General features: G+C 36.7%; 2 protein-coding genes across 2 annotated transcripts in view; one reads left to right on the forward strand and one right to left on the reverse strand.

Moving 5' to 3' along the window:
• LOC127523841 (zinc finger MIZ domain-containing protein 1-like) overlaps positions 1 to 679 on the reverse strand; it is a 41,471-nt gene extending 40,792 nt beyond the window's left edge. The window contains exon 1 of the mRNA XM_051914945.1: positions 529 to 679. The gene's annotated coding sequence lies outside the window, so the exon portion shown is untranslated. The remainder of the gene's footprint in view (positions 1 to 528) is intronic.
• Positions 680 to 9,467: 8,788 nt separating this feature from the next.
• The window catches only part of polr3a (polymerase (RNA) III (DNA directed) polypeptide A), a 30,166-nt gene continuing 19,732 nt past the window's right edge, over positions 9,468 to 19,901 (forward strand). Inside the window, exons 1-17 of the mRNA XM_051915021.1 lie at positions 9,468 to 9,680; positions 9,837 to 9,972; positions 10,068 to 10,205; positions 11,373 to 11,544; positions 11,626 to 11,780; positions 11,906 to 12,145; positions 15,293 to 15,455; positions 15,612 to 15,748; positions 15,958 to 16,061; positions 16,391 to 16,532; positions 16,966 to 17,106; positions 17,188 to 17,257; positions 17,383 to 17,510; positions 17,927 to 18,065; positions 18,283 to 18,447; positions 18,529 to 18,701; positions 18,813 to 18,924. Coding sequence (XP_051770981.1) covers positions 9,637 to 9,680; positions 9,837 to 9,972; positions 10,068 to 10,205; positions 11,373 to 11,544; positions 11,626 to 11,780; positions 11,906 to 12,145; positions 15,293 to 15,455; positions 15,612 to 15,748; positions 15,958 to 16,061; positions 16,391 to 16,532; positions 16,966 to 17,106; positions 17,188 to 17,257; positions 17,383 to 17,510; positions 17,927 to 18,065; positions 18,283 to 18,447; positions 18,529 to 18,701; positions 18,813 to 18,924 — 2,359 coding nt within the window. The 5' untranslated portion in view covers positions 9,468 to 9,636. The remainder of the gene's footprint in view (positions 9,681 to 9,836; positions 9,973 to 10,067; positions 10,206 to 11,372; positions 11,545 to 11,625; positions 11,781 to 11,905; positions 12,146 to 15,292; positions 15,456 to 15,611; positions 15,749 to 15,957; positions 16,062 to 16,390; positions 16,533 to 16,965; positions 17,107 to 17,187; positions 17,258 to 17,382; positions 17,511 to 17,926; positions 18,066 to 18,282; positions 18,448 to 18,528; positions 18,702 to 18,812; positions 18,925 to 19,901) is intronic.

Consider the following 19,901-nt stretch of genomic DNA (forward strand, 5'->3'; position numbering starts at 1 on the left):
AAAATACCAATAACAAATGTTATTTTAATAATGTGTGATTGTAAGCAGCCCTACAAAATAAAGTGAATATTATTATTATTTTTATATTTATTTTTTTGTTATTTGTGTAAAAGTAAGTAAAACACTAAAATAAGAACTGCAATGTAAAGTGTGAGCAAAAACAACCACAAACATTCAACAAATGCAGCACAATATTCGGGATTTATGAATGAAACAAACGTGCATCAGTGCAACCATGTGTGCAGAACATCCAAATAATCGCCCGAACCAAGTAGAATGAATCACCCGAATCATCTAAACATAAATAAATCATCCGAATCGAGACGACTGAAGCTGAATTAATGATCCGAATCACGGCGCATCGCGATCCCGCTTGAATCTTGACTGCACACGCGCGCGCACCGTCAGAACACCGGGAGCTCGTGCACCGGAGTCCCGGCCAGATCCCGCAGGATGGAGATATAAACTCTCTTAGAGACCAGAACAAAACCATCCCGAAGCAGTTGAACAAGGCACAAACGGTCTTACCGGTTAAATCCCACCGGAGGATGAGTGACAATATCCGCTGTGCTGTTGAAGTGTGTTGTGTTCTCTCATGATCTGAGAGCAGCAGCAGCGCTGTGTTCCAGTGTCACATTACATCCAGCTCATTCTATTTCCACAGACACACTGCGGGCAGATGGAAAACACGACATGGATTCTAATGATCCGGGATTCTGGCGGAAACCCAATCCAAATACTTCTGGCGCGTCGAGTGTACAATGACCCAAATTGTGCAAGTGTAAGCAGCAAAAAGTGTCAGTGTAACCACACTAACCTACATACACACTTAAAAATAGAACAGTCTCTTCTACATTAATTTAATGAAGCATTTTAAAATATCTGTTAAATATATATATATATATATACACACACATATACACACACACACACACATATATATATATATATATATATATGCAAATTCTATTAAATTATTTAAATTATAAAATAAATAAATTTAAAAAATAAATTATAATTATATAGGTCTATATATATATAATTTCTGTTAAAAATATATATGCAAATTCTATTAAATAAATTATTTTAATTAATTAATTATAAATAAATAAATTAAATAAACAAAAATACATGTATTTAATTAAAATATATATATACAATAAATGATATGTATATGCAAATTATTTTAAATAAATAATTTAATTATTTAAATGATAAAATAAATACATTTAAAAAATATATAAAATACATTATATATATATATATGCAGATTTTATTAAATAAATTATTTAAATAATAAAATAAATAAATTAAAAAAATTAATTATAATTATATATAATATCTGTTTGAAATATAAATTATATATATGTATAATATCTGTTATATCTGTTAAATATATATATGCAAATTCTAATAAATAAATTATTTAAATAAATAAAAATAAATGTATTTAATTAAAAATAAATGTATTAATTTAAAAATATATATAAAATAAATTATATATATGTGCAAATTCTATTAAATAATTTATTTAATTATTTAAATAATAAAATAAATGAAAAAATAATATATATATATACACACACATGCAAATTCTATTAAACAAATTATTTAAATGATAAGATAAATACATTAAAAAATAAATATAAAATAAATTATATATATATATGTGCAAATTCTATTAAATAATTTATTTAATTATTTAAATAATAAAAGAAATGAAAAAATTATATATATATATATATATATATACACACACATGCAAATTCTATTAAATAAATTATTTAAATGATAAGATACATTAAAAATAAATATAAAATAAATTTCATATATATATATACAGTATATATATAATGTAATTTCTGATGCAAAGCTGAATTTTCAGCATCATTACTCCAGTCTTCAGTGTCACATGATCCTTCAGAAATCACTCTAATGTGATGATTTGCTGCTCAAGGAACATTTCTGATTATTATCAATGTTAAAAACAGTTTTTTCAGGATTCCTTGATAAATAGAAAGTTCAAAACAACAGCATTTATCTGAAATAGAAAGCTTCTGTAACATTATACACTACCGTTCAAAAGTTTGGGGTCAGTAAGAATATTATATTTTATCTGTTATGAAATATGGCTAAGGGTATCTGTGTCTATTGTAATGTTTTACAGGCTGAAGTCGGTACAGTAAGTAATCCTCGCATGTGTTCCGGGCTCCGTGTTTTGCGGTTCCCCGGTGTAAAGCTCAAAGTAACAAAGAACATATTTGAGATCCTCGGCAGCAGCAGCCCGACTGAGCGGTGACGTCAGGGAGCCACACACACACACACACACACACACTTTGTATCAAATCTTGACAGGTTTATGTACCTGCAGTGCACCTGGAAAGAAGATTTCAGTTAAAGTCAAATGCATTATAAAAATATAAATATGTAAAAGAAAAACAGTAAGTTTATATATATATATATATATATATATACACACACAAACTGTCAAAAAGGCACCATAAAGGTATAAGATTAGTCCATATGACTCATGTGACCAGTGTAATTAATGTAGATATATATACGAAAATACAGTTTATATATATGAACATACATTTACAAATTAGCACTATACTGTTTTGTTTAAACACGCATGTTTCCCAGTCAATGCATGCATGTGTGTATGAAAGACAGGACTGAACAATAAGGGTCATGAGTTGTGTTAAAGGTCACCATCTGCATTGATTTCTGCCCATCTCCACTTATCTGCACATGCAGCCTTTCTGCTATCTTCACATATGCAAATATACACAAGCCAGCGGCCCTGGGGGTGTACGGACAGGGACACACACGCCGAATGACTTCCTCTGCCCGACGTGAGATGCGTTCAAGCCGTTCACACCACTGTTATTTGGATTTAAGCATGAGGTTTCACACGTGCAAGTTTGAGTATGCAAGGTAAAAAGGAAAGTTGACAACTGAAAATGAGAATTTGGTTTATTTACTCGCCCTCATTTTGTTCCAAACCTATATGGCTTTCTATTTTTTGTTGAACACAAAGATGTTAGAGCAGAATGAGATATTTAGCAGAATCCAACAGACTTTCAAGCTTCAAAACAGACAAAAAGCACCATAAAGTATCACAAAAATGACTTCAAGCCTATCGCTTCCTTTTACTCTCACAGTAATGAGCATTCTGCTGAACATCTCATTTCATGTTTCACAGGTTTGAAACGACAAGAATATTCATTTTCAGGTGAACTATCCCCTTTAAATGCCTTGTTTTGATGTGTGCGTATATAGATCAACATATGATTTGCATGCAGAAACACTTTTAGAAGCACATTTGTGTATTGCGCTCAGGTGTGGCAGAGCAGATTTAAACATGTGGGTTCATCAAAGGTCCATTTACTCACATGATCTGAATCAATTAATTAAATGTCAGTCAGAGCAACTCTCTCATTTACTAAAGCAGATAACATGCAAACACATGCTCATATTTCCTCTTCAGCTGTTATTTATAGCCTGCAGGTCCTGATCTCACAGATTGCCGTGTACTAAAACATAAACGGCGTTATGAATATTATCACATGCAGGTGTGCTGAGCTTTAATGAGTGATAAAGTGCCACACACACCACAGGAAACAGAATCTGATGGCTTCCTCTGGTGCTCCGTAGCTCTGATTGGCTGCTGATGGAGTGACATCACATCATACTGCATGAAGATAACATGCTGAACCACTTCTGCACTCTGACCCTTCATTAACCACAGACCCAACGATGTTTTAAGACATTATGGTTGCTAAATAAGAAATTGGTGCTTCAATGTTATTTTACAGATTGCTTAAAGGGGTGGTTGATTATGATTTCACTTTTTTAACTTTAGTTAGTGTGTAATGTTGCTGTTTGAGCATATCTGCAAAGTTACGACGCTCAAAGGGAGATATTTTCTTTTAAAGAATTTGCAGTTGGAGGCTGGTAGGGACTACAACAAGCTTCTTCCTGGGTTAGTGACATCACTAACCCTAAAATTTACATAAACCCCGCCCCCGAGAACACGCAAGTGAGGGGGTGAGGCCATGTTGGGCTGCTTTAGAGAAGAGGAAGAGTTGTTGTAGTAGAGTGTTGTTGACATGCCGTCATTTTACACCGGACTGCTTCACAAACGAGGGTCAATTCAACACAAAAGATTAACATGACGGCACATGCTAGTGGATGAGTTGAATCAACTCCACAGCAACTACATAAATTTATCCACTAACCATTCAGAAACGTCTAAAAGTTGTAACTTTTTCCTGAGTCTCTCCATCAGTGTTGAACAATGTAAGGCTGAACAAAATCCTCATTTTGGCTGCGTGAGATTCTCCAGCTTTGTTGTTGTTGAGCGACCAAAGCGCGAGCTGTTAAAGCTCCGCCCTCTTCTGGAAAGGGGGCCGGGAGCAGCAGCTCATTTGCATTTATAGGGACAGACAAAAACGGCGTGTTTTTGCTCACACCCAAATAGGGGGAAATTTGTCAAGCTATAATAAATGATCTGTGGGGTATTTTGAGCTGAAACTTCACAGACACATTCTGGAGACACCAGAGACTTATATTACATCTTGTGAAAGGGGCATTATAGGACTCCTTTAAACTATATATACTATACTAAACAGAATACTAGCTTACTACATACTAAATACTACTGCATCATTCCTTTTTGAAATAGTAAGTGAAGCAGATGCAGTTATTCCAGTAGTATGCTATATTGTTATCCCATTTGTACAGGAAATGCACATAATGTGTGCACACTGTGTAGTATATAGTATATCCTAGTAGTAGTGAGATTTATGAAAAGAGGCCTATAGGCTACTTTCTCGAAAACGACAAATAATATTACCCAAAATGCATTGTGATATACAGAAGTAATATACTGTAAAAAAAACAAAAAAAAACAATGCATTCTGGGTAATATTTGACATTTTCGAGAAAGTAGCCTATAGGCTACTTTCTCAAAAATGACAAATAATATTACCCAGAATGCATTGTTTTTACAGTATTCAATGAAAAACAGTATTTTACTGTATTAGTATTTGTTATGTTTTTTTTACAGTTATTTTTTTAGAATGTGTAATAACCTGGTGTTTTGTTGTTGTTGTTGTTTTTTATTTGATGAACCATAATTGCATTCTAATAATCAGTGGTATAATGAACATTGTCATAAAGCATAATGATTATTTTAATTAAGCATAAAGCGCTCTCTTCTCGGTTTCATCTCTGCTAAATCTCACATCGGCACAGTAAAGCTTCAGGACACACAACGCCGGAGCGGTTACAGCTTAACAGACACTAACTAAAGCTTAAATGCTAACATATGCCACTGACTCCTCACACACTGACCTTAATCTGCTGAACAGTAATGACATTACCTGAAACAGACACATAGACTACAGGTGTCTAGGTCATGTCTCGTGATACACTTGAATGCATGCATCAAAATGCAAAAAATCTTTTTACTGCTTTTCCCATGCACAGTTTAAATGCAGCTTTACAAAAATACTGCAGTAATAATGTCTAAAATATTATTTTTATATCTTGACTTATGCCATGTAAAAAAGAATTTAATTCTGCATTATTATTCTTGCTTCTAAAGTATTTGCAGCTATATTTATTGGAAAAGACAACAAAATATTGATTAGTTTTTTTTTGCAGTGAAGTGTCGATGCATGTGTTTCTGTAAAGCACTGTGCAGGACTGTGAATTGCTGTCTGAAAACATCATTAGTTACTTTACACACAATCTGAATCACACACACACACACACACACACACACACAGTGTTGTGATGGAGCAGTAATGGTCAGATGGTCTGATCTCGTGATAAAAGACTTTTTATAACCATCCTCTGCCCTGACACACACAGTGCCTTTCATATTTCTGACCTCTTCTTCAACTCAGCGTTTCCATTACTGACTCATTCTTCACACACACACACACACACACACACACACACACACACACCACACATACAGTGCCATTACATGCACATGCTCAAAACACAAACTTTATTTATTCATCATTTCATGATCCACAGAACCGGATTTGCACAAAGATCAAATACCTAAATCAAACAAGACTTGCAAGGCTCTCAAAAATCAACAGCCAAATAAATATTCACTGGTGTACAAAGTATGATAACCAGCCTCAGCTTCTTCTTATGTACAGTTTCAATACATCTACAATAAATCATTACACGACGATAGTGGATAAAAGCACATTAATGAGAATCAGCATCCTGTTAGTCAGCTGTTAACTTAAGCTTTCTTAATCTCAACAGATGCCGTAAACAAACTACAGATTAATAAATCATTGCACGTTCAGTTATTGAGATTAAAATCGAATTATTCCACACTGAAAACATCTTTTAGTCTCTCTGCTGATGTCTGCTTCGTCTATCTGTTCCATCAGAAGGTCCTTCAGCTATTAACACTGCAATGCAGAGATTCTGCTTGACAGAGCTTTCCTGGACGTTTTAAAAGGTTTTTAAAAGCCTGGGCGCGTAAATCCTTTAACAGATTTACAGAGTCAGACATGAAACATGAAATCACATGCTACTGAAATTTACAGTCCATTACAAAACAAAACATATTAAGCACTGAGGGTCTATGGTGAGTTTTGTGCACAAGCTTAAATGCTTTATGAGGAATTAATATATTAATTAATTAAATAATTTACATTCTTACTACTTTTAAATTAATAGCCAGAAAGGGTTAAAGATTCTGTTAAAAATTCAAATCTGCAAGTTTGTTGAGTAGCAGTATGCGGACTATAATTATTTTAATACTGCCACATTAATATCATGATTCATGATCATTATATTTGATTTGGTTAGACTCTGCAAAACTAGCTGCTGCCGTAAACAAACCCTTATCAAACAGCGCCACCTATCGGCAGACCGATAGATAGGCCTACAGCTGGAATCTGACTTATAATAAGAGCCAACAATATCTGCAGAACACAATGCCAAATATAAACTAGATTATTACAGAAGTGTAATGCAGAACATAGAGAAAGAGAGAGATTTTTTATTTTAAAATAATAGTTTGTTGCCAAGTCCGCGGTTTTCCCGTGGAATTGACCCTTCGCCGGGAGTTTGATTGACAAGCGATCTAACCAATCATAACGCCGAATCCGCCATTTTGTCCGACAAAGCAGTCAGGAGTTAGAAGATTAACCCAAAGACTATAGAATAACACGAGACGCGTCACTCGTATCATTATGAATGGGAGAAAGTGCAACACGCAATATGGCGGAATAAGTCCCGCCTTCTAAATAAGAGCCAATCGCAGATTGGTAAAGTCATCGCGTCACTGCAGCGGCCGTTAGAAGCTCCGGTTTCTATAGAAACAGACAGACGCGCGCCTCCGAAATGAGGCACAAGAGACGCGCATTTAGGACTGCGCATGCGCATTAGCTTGATCCAGCCTGAGAAATACCGTTTTTTTGTCATGATTCGAGCGTTTAGAAACAAAATTTATGAGACAGTTGTCAGATTTCATTGGTGATTTCAAATAAGAAATTTAATCGAAAGCTTGGAAAACAGCTTTAGAGAATTTGATGTTTCCCCATTCAAAGAGATATATAGGAGCTGCACTTGGATGCCCGAGAGCCGTTTCAAAGATGGCCGCCGAGTTAAATGACTTGTCTTAAAGGGACTTTGATTAACCTCGGTGGACTTGAACTTGAAAAATGGTGTGTATTTATGTCTTTCCGCGTTTTAAACAACATTCCTTCTCATGTTCATTCATGTTTATTTGATGCTATAAATTAACTAGTAGGAAGAGATGATCGTTCACGAGCCGCTTGAACTGAGGCTCTGCAGCAATCTGTCACGACACATTAAAGAGCCACAAAACGTTTTTTATTGTTCGAATTTATAAATTTATAAATCGCCCCGCGATGTGGCGTGACAGTGCCATGGCTTGTTGGACAAAGCAACAGTAACTAAGGGGGCGGGTCTTTGCGAAGCTTTAACACTGTTGCTGCGGGTTGTTTTTCACGTCCAAAATACCATGATATTCAGCCCCTGGAATACAAATTTTACCAGGAACCCCACCAAAAACGCGGATTTTACCCCCCGGATGCGTTTTTTTTTTACCGGGTGACCTCCCCTGAAACGCGATTGGGCTAGTTTTGAGTAGCAATCGGGCGGATTTTGTTGTGAAAACCTGGCAACCCTGTGATGTACCTTTGTTTTTAGTTTTACTCATGATCGTTGTGTGGTCTCATCGGATCGTGATCGGATCGCATTCCACTACTGAGGAACAGAGAGGATGAAGGCTCTGGAAAGCGAATTTGCGGTTCCTTGTGAAGGAACAAGCAGACGCAATATACACTTGTATTGAGTTAAAAGGCTGTATTTCGAGTCACTTTGGCTGTCATGAACATAGACATTATAATAATGTCTATGGTCTTGAAGACCAACATCAAAGCCTTACAGTGACACGAGCTTGTTAACGGTCCTTTCTTTTTTGGCGGCAAACGAGTGGCGTTCAAACGTCTCACTGGCAACCGCCACTAATCCAGCATTACAGAGGCAAAGAAGGTACTACTTCTCCCAAACTCACAGAAAACATCAGGATTTATAGTATTTGAGACTTACATACTATATTTAGTCGTGTTTTCATTTCTCCCTGATGGGGTCATTCGTTTCCCGCGATCCCATGGGCTTATAGGCGCCGTTTACTTCAGTCATTAAATGAGTGACACAGCAGGTGAGGGAGTGATGTGTGTGTGTGTGTGTGTGTGTGTGAGTGTGTTAAATGAGTATGTCATTATTTATGACAGGAAAATTAATGAAATAATTGTGTCTGCTCACAGAAACCCGTGCAAATCATCATGAAATATAAGCATAATCTGGGCCATTGTAAGTCAAATCCTCGCGATATTTGACAAGTCATGATATTTCACTGAATATATCAGTGAGGACATTTGACCCTCAGGTATTTTATGAATTATATTTCACAAAATGTAATTATGAAAACACAAGGTCTTCCTGTTTCTTGAACGTGAAGTGAAATGAAAGTGCAATTTTTGCATCAGAATTGCAGGCTGCAGGGGTTCATTAGTGTCAAACAGAGCTTGTTTATGCAAATCGGATACTTGAATAAATTAATAATACTGACAATTAACATCTGCTTGGCATTCCTGTGCTCATCAGTCTCATTGAAAATAATTAATCTAAAATGTATTTTTCGGTGTATAAATAAGAGAGCAGTGACATCTAGTGGTTGTGTCTAAAAATGCAAAAGTGCTACCACGTCGCTTTGATTGAACCTTTCAAAGCGTACATAACTTTACTCCAGAATGTTTATAATTCATACTCATTCACATGTAACTGATTTTGGTCCAAATATAACAATTTTAACAAGATTTTGCTTATTGTTTGTATTTTTTAGAGCGCTCCCCGTCGGCAGGTGTCGCTGAGCGCAGATGAGACGCCGTGACGCGCTCGGTCTTCATGAGAGGCGCATGGACGCGCACCGACGTCAAAGCAGTGCTGCATGTGGCAGAAGGATCAGACGAGACCTTCATTAAATACTGTAGTGTACGCAAAAATCTCCATATTAATATTGACTTCACTAAATTCACACGCTGAGTGCGTGGACGCGCCGCAGTCATGGTGAAGGAGCAGTTTAGAGAGACGGATGTGGCCAAAAAGATGTAAGTTTGTGGGTTGCATGCAGGATAAACATGTTTCATCAGAACTTTACATACAGATATGCCAGCTAGGTGTCTGTCTGTCTGACTGTGCATGTGTATATGAATTTGCTCCTGCATGTGAAAGTCTATTGATGTTTGTTTCTCTGGTTTTATCAGAAGTCACATCTGTTTTGGCATGAAATCAGCAGAGCAGATGAGACAACAGGCTCATATTCAGGTGGTCAGCAAGAACCTCTACAGCCAAGACACCAGCCACACACCGCTGCAGTATGGAGTCCTGGACCACCGCATGGTGACAGCACAAATACACATACTACACTCATAATAAAATGGGAATATGGCTTGTTAGATGATTAAAAGAGGCTTGATCATCTCTCTCGTGTTCAGGGTACCAGCGAGAAGGACAGACCATGTGAAACCTGTGGGAAGAACCTTGCTGACTGTCTCGGCCACTACGGATATCTGGATCTGGAGCTGCCCTGCTTTCATATCGGATATTTTAAAGCTATTGTTGGGATCCTACAGGCAAGTTCACTGTGGCCCTTATTTACAGAAACAAATGTGCGACAGAAAATTGGGTGTACGGTTTCCACACAAAACTAATTATGTATTTATGTTATTATGTATTATATATAATGTCTCAGCAAAATTTTAAGTCAATAATATAAAACCTATAAATATAAATCTATAATTCAATATAAATCATGTTCATATAAATATAATATTAAGTAAAAATAATAAAAACTGTGACTAATAATAAATATATGATTTTTAATAAATTACATATGTTTATCAAATATAATTTAGTAAAAATAACTATGTATTTATATTATAATTTAAATTGTACTATAAATGATTGTACATTAAATGTTTTGTGTAATATTTTATGTATTTGTTATGTATTGTATTATGAGTTATAATATAAAAATATTAAGTCAGTAATATAAAATCCACCATATAAATCAGTCATATAATTTATAGTCAAAATATAAAAACTAAATATACTATACAATATAAATATATGATTTTTAATAAATTACGTATTATGCAAATATAATATATTTTAGTATATATAAATATAAAATACAATATAAATTATATTAATATTAATATGATGTAAACTGGTAAAATAATAAAAACTAAATAATATATTATACAATATAAATTTAATGATTTTTACTAAATTACATGTGTATATCAAATATAATATAATTTAGTAAAAATATTACATACTCATGATTTATATTATAAATTATTGTATATTATTGACTTTTTTTAGGAATTTTATTGTATTTTTTTATATTGATTTGTATTTTATGTTGACTCATATTATTGACTTAATATTTTATATTATTATAAGAACTATAAATATAAGTAATATATAATACAGTATCAATATAATCATATAAATGTCATATAATTTAGTAAAATAATAAAAGCTAACTAAATAATAATATACAATATAAATATAATATGATTTTAATAAATGATATATTCCGTATATCATTTACTATTTATTACATTATAATACTGCAGAAATCATAATATGTTATTTTTTGCTATATTTCACATTGATTTTATGAATTATATTGTATTTTTATATTATAAATATTTAAATTTATAGTTTTTATTATTTTATATTATTGGCCTATTATTACAGTTATGCGAATCTTTATATTCTTGTTCGTTCAGATGATCTGTAAGACGTGTTCTCACATCCTTCTCGCCAAAGAGGAAAAGCTTCAGTTTCTGGATTACTTGCGTAGACCTGGACTGGCGTACCTGCAGAAGCGCGGCCTCAAGAAGAAGATCTCTGACAAATGCAGGAAGAAGACCATATGCGTGAACTGCAACGCGTTTAACGGTAAAACACCGGCTGGATGAGTTCTGCACTCTTCTGCATTGATTATTATGATGTGATGAAATATTGCTCATGTCTCTCCAGGCCCCGTAAAGAAATGTGGCTTGCTGAAGATCATTCATGAAAAGTATAAGACCACAAAGAAAGTCATCGATCCCATGGTGTCGGATTTCCTCCAGTCGTTTGATGTGGCCATTGAACACAACAAAGAAGTGGAGTCACTACTGACCAGAGCACAGGTTAATATCCACCAATCAGGATACAGGAAAACTAACAGTGATGGTGTTTTGTGGATTTTGCAGTGTTGTTTTATCTGATATAACTAAAAGTTTTATATTTCCTCTTCTCGGTTCTTGTCATCCAGGAAAACCTCAATCCTCTGGTCGTGTTGAATCTCTTCCGGAGGATTCCAAACGAGGACGTTCCTCTTCTGCTGATGAATCCAGAATCCGGAAAACCCGCTGACCTCATCCTGACGCGCCTGTTAGTGCCGCCCCTCTGCATCCGGCCCTCTGTCGTCAGCGACCTCAAATCAGGCACTAATGAAGATGATCTGACCATGAAGCTAACGGAAATCATCTTCCTCAACGACGTCATCAAGAAGGTACGCAGGTGGCATCAGGCTCGTTTGAGATACCAAACACGAGTAGATGATTGCAGAGGAAAAACTATCCAGGTTGTAACTAGATGGATCAATCCGATGCATTTTGTCCATAGAAATGCATCATACTGGCGTGTTTTCCCCACACTGTGTGCAAACGCGATTAATTGGTAATCGTTGTCAATTATCAGTTTTACCGATTAGTTGTTGCAGATCTACTATGCAACTGAAGTGGATGCATTTGAAATATTGCTGCTTTTACATAAAGAAGGATGTGATAAACAAGTGATCCAGTGTAATTACTCTAAAATCTCTCTTTTCCATCCAATTTTAGTTGAATAAAGACATCTGTAAGTCGCTTCGTTTGGATAAAAGTGCCTGCTAAATAATTACATGCATTAAAATAAAGAAAATCAGACTTTTTCCATGTTTAAGCGCTATAACCGGGTCCCCGGTGCATCTACCAACACAGAAAACGTGAAAAAGGACAACCCAGTAACTTTGTTTTGGCAAGCCTTTCTCTGCAAGCATGTGAAAAAAGGAGCCGCTCAGATTTCACTCCCCTAGTGATGTAGGAAGGGGATCTTATTATAATATTATCGCCCCTTAATCTGCATGTTTCACCCGCGGCGCCGCCATTTTGTTTTCGCAAGCGACAACGGTGTACCAGTTCTAACGCCATGGCAAAAGTTCAAGCTAAGCATGCTAACTGTTCTGGGGCCGTATTCACAAAACATTTTATCTCACCACTAAGAGTTCTCCTAAATAGCAGTAAAACATCTTAGCTAAGAGTTTTCTCTTAAAACCTATTCACAAAGCTGCTGAGACAAACTTTTACTAAGGGACTAGACAGAAGTCTTAAGCTAAGAGTAAGAGCGGGGTTGACCTCGTTGCTATGGATGATGTCAATGTGCTTACTAACTATGCCCACAGCAGTGCTTCCCACAGGTTTGAAATATACTTGCGGTGGTAGCCGGGTGGAAAATCCTCCTATTACCCACGGCACAAAAATGGTCTGCTACATGTGACAAACAACAAATAATGTGATTTTTAACTATATTTTCATTTATTGAAATTCATTTTAATTACATAGGCCACTTACATTTAATTACATACTAATATTATTTATTATTATGCATTGTAAATTATTCAGAATTACAGCATTTAAATGGTAGAGTTCTCCTTGCTATGTCATATCGTGTCTCTCTCAGATTATATTGATACTAGTAAAATCTATATATTGAATAATATGTGTCAAATAATGTCCTTAATCTTTTCTTCCTGTGGGAGAGCATCCCAGCCAGAGACTACAATAGTTTACTATGAATTAAATGGAAATCAAATTAAATAATTTCTTGTGTAACCAAAATACCAATAATGCCAAGAAGAAGAAGAAAAAAACGTAGCGTGTGACTTTTAATTATAAACAAGTTCACAGTACATCGGGACTCTTATTTTGAAATGTTTATACTATTGTGGGCTGATCCTTCAAATGTGAGAGATAAAATATGCATTCTTACAACCGTCTAAAACATATTATATAAAGGCCATAAAGTAGACATTGTCATAATTCATCAACTCGAGTTCATTGGCAATCGCTTGGCATGAATGTGCACTATTCATTGATTGAGAATCACTTTGAAGCAGTCTGAAGCTTGATTTCATATGAAAAAGAGCGCTGCACATTGCAAAGTCACAAGGTGGCGCTGTTGCGCGTTTTCCAGGCTCGTACAACAGCGCCACCTTGTGACTTTGCAATGTGCAGCGCTCTTTTTCATATGAAATCATAGCCTTTTGAAGTTTAATAATCAATAGGCTGTATCACGATTTATGTTTTTCCATCCCCAAAATATAAGACGTCTTAAAATGGTCATTAAGACATTTGTTTTACCATTTAATGTATTGAAGACTTTTTATGACATTAAATTTCGCACACAGAAGCGCCCGCACTGTCAAGCCCTGTCTTTGTGAAATATCAACCGCGTCTCTGCAGCGCACGTGGGAATGTCAGCGGGAGTAAACAGTTTTCGCGCACACATAACGAGCGGGTACGAAACAATATTTATTTTAGGTGTCTGATCATAAATTCAAATTTATAAATCAAAATATGTATTGCATTTATGAAGAAAATGTTCAGCACCCAAGGCTCTATCGCTATTGCCTAGTGGTGTACAGTGTCTTTGTGTGGATTAGGATGTTTGCGATTTGGTCTTAGTGACTTAGAAGTCCTCTTGACGACTCCTAACGTTTCACAGATTTAGGAGCTAGTTTTAGTGCTAAAACGCTTTGTGAAATACTCTTAGAACAAAAATGTAGGAGTCCTAAAATTAGGACTGACACACCCATTATTTTTAAATCAGCAAGTTAGGAGCTACTTTTAGCCTTAAGATGTTTTGTGAATACGGCCCCAGAACAATATTTAGAGTCTTGTTAGCTTGTTGACCCTGGCAGGCTCGATTGCTTAAAAAAAAAAAAAAAAAAAGTTTCTGTCTGAGCGATATTTTGGAAAAAAATATTAGACCGTTCAAAGCATTTGATAGCAATCATAAACGTTAGCCTGGTGTGTATGACTCTGTTTGGCAAACAGGTACGCTATGTACAGTGGGCATCCATACAGGTTTTGCACAAAAGATTAACATGACGGCACATGCTAGTGGATGAGTTGAATCAACTCCACAGCAACTACATAAATTTATCCACTAACCATTCAGAAACGTCTAAAAGTTGTAACTTCTTCCTGAGTCTCTCCATCAGTGTCGACTCCGGTTTGAACAATGTAAGGTTGAACAAAATCGCCATTTTGGCTGCGTGAGATTCTCCAGCTTTGTTGTTGTTGAGCGACCGAAGTGCGAGCTGTTAAAGCTCCGCCCTCTTCTGGAAAGGGGGCGGGGTGCAGCAGCTCATTTGCATTTAAAGGGACACACAAAAACGGCGTGTTTTTGCTCACACCCAAATAGGCGCAAATTTGACAAGCTATAATAAATGATCTGTGGGGTATTTTGAGCTGGTTTATCAGCAGTTTTGATCATGTTGTGAGTATCAACTGAGAAACAGTATGATTTATTTAGTTCATTTTGTCTTCAGGATAAAAGTGTTGTTACATGCATGTGTCAGTAAATTAGTAGTAATTGTACTTGTGTAAACCCACAGCACCGCATGTCAGGAGCCAAAACCCAGATGATCATGGAGGACTGGGACTTCCTGCAGCTCCAGTGCGCTCTGTACATCAACAGCGAGCTGTCGGGCATCCCGCTCAACATGGCACCCAAGAAATGGACCCGCGGCTTTGTGCAGAGACTCAAGGGAAAACAGGGTACGACCTGCTGAGAGCTCAAGGGCTTCTCTGAACCGCCAGCCTTTCCCATGAGTCTCTGTAGAAATGGCAATGTTGTATTTGTCTGCTGCTTTGACATTAGACGCCTCCAGCATCGGTGTGTCACATCAACTTGCCTTGTTTTGCTATTTTCAGGGCGGTTTCGTGGTAACCTGTCTGGAAAGAGAGTGGATTTCTCAGGCAGAACGGTCATCTCTCCTGACCCAAATCTGAGGATCGATGAGGTCGCTGTACCTGTGCACGTCGCCAAAATCCTCACCTACCCAGAGAAGGTCAGAGGCTTACTGTTAAAATAAAAACATGGAAGAAAAATTGTATGAATAACTTGCATATCATATGCATTCCGGTTCGTACGCTCTAAACAAACCCTGGTTATAATGCAATGGATGATTGATGGGTCAGTAGTTGGTTATTTCATGACTAATTGGTGCAAGTATATAATTTTTTATGTTTTAAAGTTGATGTGTGTGTTTTCTTTCAGGTAAATAAAGCCAACATTGAGCTGATGAGGAAGCTAGTGCGTAACGGTCCTGATCTTCACCCAGGAGCAAACTTCATTCAACAGAGACACATGCAGATGAAGAGGTCAAATACACACTCTCTCTGCTCAAAATCATCCAAAAATGAATGTTCTGTCATCATTTACTCTTAATTATGTGATCATAAACCTATTTGACTTTATTACAAAGCATCATAAAAGCACAGCTACGAACAAAACAATAAAATAGTGATGCATTCTGCTGCAGCTCCAAAATATTGGATTATAGCATCATCGGTAGATGATGGTATAAATCACCATCCGCTTTCATTATTCATACATTCTTTAAAACTTCTCAAAGAAAGTTTTTCATTCTTCCATGCACTCTTCCTTCATCATTTGTTCATCGTCTGAATGTTGTGGCTATTTGCTTCAGGTTCTTGAAGTACGGTAACCGAGAGAAGATGGCTCAAGAGCTGAAGTACGGTGACGTGGTTGAGAGACACATGATTGATGGCGACATTGTGCTGTTTAACCGGCAGCCGTCTCTGCACAAACTCAGTATCATGGCTCATATTGTGAGTTATTATTCCTCAATTCTTCAGTGAAACTCTTTGGGGGCGTTTGTGGATGCAAATCAGCATTTTAAAGATGACATGAAAAAAGTGGGTTGACAGTATTGATGAATCAGATTTGATTCGATATTGATTCTTAAAATCCGAAATCAGTATTTTAGTCTATGCTATTTTCAGTTGATGTGTGAACAAAACTTCACTAAACATTTATAGCATGCATCTCATCCAATAATCGCAATAAAGTTTGTGCTTTTACTTTTGATATGAAACAGTGTTTTAGTATTTTAAACAAATAATAAATGTGGTTTTGGCACTCTTAAATGTGGCACGACAGATCGCTGTAATAAGTCATTAATAAGCAATATTGATATTGAATTGAATCAAGGGCTTAAAAATTGAAATCGAATCAATGTGTGAAATCGTTCTTCTGTTTCAGGCGCGCGTGAAACCTCATCGGACATTCCGTTTCAACGAGTGCGTGTGCACGCCGTACAATGCTGACTTTGACGGAGACGAGATGAACCTTCACCTGCCGCAGACAGAAGAAGCTAAAGCTGAAGCTCTCATCCTCATGGGGGTGAGAAAGAGAAACTAAACCGCCCTCAGAGTACAGTATTTGCTAATAAAATAAACCCCTCTTCCTGTGTTCTTCACATAGACAAAGGCAAATCTGGTCACTCCCAGAAACGGTGAGCCGCTGATCGCAGCCATTCAGGACTTCCTGACAGGTGAGTTCTGCCTTTTCCACCTGAGCCAATCAGATATCAAGCATCTGATGTTCTCTGATGTCTCGCCTGAAGATGGCGCTGTTAAACTGCTTATATTCAGGGGGTTTTTTTGTATCATGTAACAGGTGCCTACCTGCTCACGCTCAAAGACACTTTCTTCGACCGAACCAAAGCCTGTCAGATCGTTGCTTCCATCCTGGTGGGGAAAGACGAGAAAATCAAGATCTCCCTCCCTCATCCTGCTATTCTCAAGGTGATTGAATGATCCTCTCTCACCCGCCCGCCCTCTCTTTCTGTCTGTCATAAAGGTAAAATTGATGCTCTGTTGAAGGAAAATGACAAAATTGCCCCTCCAGTGCTGATTCTTTCCTTGTAAAGGCTGTACATGCTTTTTTTTTTTTTTTTTTTTTTTTTTTTTTTTTTTTTTTTTCGGAGCCATTTTAGAAAAAAGAAAAGTTCTTTATTGGAGAGACACTTCTTTTTTTTTTTCTTTTTTTTTTTTTTTTGAATTGATTTTGTCTCTGTGTGGGGGTTACTTTGACCTTTTAAGGTAGATACAAAACTTTTCCTCAAGGTTAAGCACTTCATTTTTTTTTTTTTTTTTTTTTAGGAGTTTGTGCACATATTATTTTAAAGTGTAATGAAGTTGACTTCTGTGTTTTGTTTTAGCCGATCAGGCTGTGGACGGGGAAGCAGATCTTTAGTCTGATACTCAAGCCCAGTAAAAGCTGTCCAGTGAAGGCCAACCTGCGCACCAAAGGCAAACAGTACTGCGGTAAAGGGGAGGATCTGTGTTCCAATGATTCATGTGAGTCACCCGACAGCACTTTTAAGTCACGCAAGGCACTAGAAAAATCATCTATGATTACATTTGTTAAATTGTGTAAGTTTCATGATTTCAATTAATTAGACATTTGGGGTAAAAATAAAACCGATTTCAAAGGGCCCTACATTTGCTGAAAAAAATGCGAAACCCTTCTAATATAAGAGAACTTTAAAGCTGTAACCCGTATGTGTTCGTGCAGTTGTGGTGATCCAGAACAGTGAGCTGATGTGCGGCAGTATGGATAAAGGAACTCTGGGATCCGGATCCAAGAACAACATCTTCTACATCCTATTGCGAGACTGGGGTCAGCAGGAGGCCGCGGATGCCATGTCACGTCTGGCCCGTCTGGCTCCCGTGTACCTCTGTGAGTCTTCAGTGTGTGTTTCTGTGTGTGTCTGGTTAAAGTCATGATGTGCGTGATGTTTTCATGATTTCTGTGTTGAAGCAAATCGAGGCTTCTCTATTGGTATCGGAGACGTGACGCCTGGACAAGGACTCTTGAAGGCCAAACAGGAACTACTGGACGATGGATATAAGAAATGTGATGAATATATCGAAGCCCTGAAGACAGGCAGATTACAGCAGCAGCCGGGCTGCACCGCTGAGGAAACGCTGGAGGTGAGAGAGAGAAAATGAGTCATTGTGGTGTTACACAGATGCACGAACACACACATTAGAGCTGTGTTTCTCTGCTGATTATCTCTGTGTGATGTATATGTGTATGTCCAGGCGTTAATCCTGAAGGAGCTGTCTGTCATCAGAGATCACGCTGGCAGTGCGTGTTTGAGAGAACTGGACAAAAGCAACAGTCCGTTGATTATGGCTCTGTGTGGATCGAAAGGTACCATCAGAACCTCCCTAGTGCAACTTAGAGTAGATATCATATTTAATTTATATCCTAATTAAAGATTTGAGGCATAGACATGCAATGTGCCATACCTTTCTCTAGGCCTTACTCATTTAGACTAGAGGTGCACCGATAGCCGATTATTCAGAATGATATCGGCCGATACCGATAGTTTGTTTTTTCTTAAGGAAAAAAAGTCTCTCCCAAATAATGTTGCAAACTATACAGGGAATCCTCTCATTTGGTACACTACAATATTAGAGGTTACAATTAACAATAGAAGTTTTATATTCAGCTGCTGTTTATTTTCAGATATACTAATTACACTCAAATAAAAACTGAAATGTTTGTATAAAACTTAGTATCACATAAGGTAGTTTTCATAAGCACTTGTTGTCTTCATGGCAAATTTACTCAAACCTAATTAATCGTAAATAAGCTCCTCTCTAGTGTTTTTTTATATATATAGATAGCTAAGGAACTGAGAACATTGGAAAACATTCCTGAGGTAAATTTGACATGTGACATATTGTTCACAAGCTGTTTTATTGACGTCTTTCCGCGGTTGAAGCACAAATAAAGTGATTACATGAGACGTGATACATTCTGGCAAGTTGTACTAGGCTATATCTTTCAACATACCTCTGATGATCATGCATGTTTTTCGAGAGATAACTTGTATTGAAGAGGAAGAAAAGACTCGCGCTCCGAGTTGCCGCCTGAACTGAGGCATTACAGCGATCTGACTGTCACATTTAAGAGCGTCAAAACGCCATTTATTGTTTGAATTTCGTGATAAAATGGCCTTTTGCGATTATTGGATGGGAGGCGTTACAAATAAAAACGCAGACCTGGCAACCCTGGCTTGAAATAAGGGTGATTCACAGGGTCAAAAAGAGCCTGCTTTAGCGTCACTATTTTTAAACTGTTAATGCATTAAAATTCAACACAAAAGCTGCCAAACTGCCAAG

Source organism: Ctenopharyngodon idella, chromosome 12 (assembly GCF_019924925.1).
Source record: "Ctenopharyngodon idella isolate HZGC_01 chromosome 12, HZGC01, whole genome shotgun sequence".
Lineage (NCBI taxonomy): Eukaryota > Metazoa > Chordata > Actinopteri > Cypriniformes > Xenocyprididae > Ctenopharyngodon > Ctenopharyngodon idella.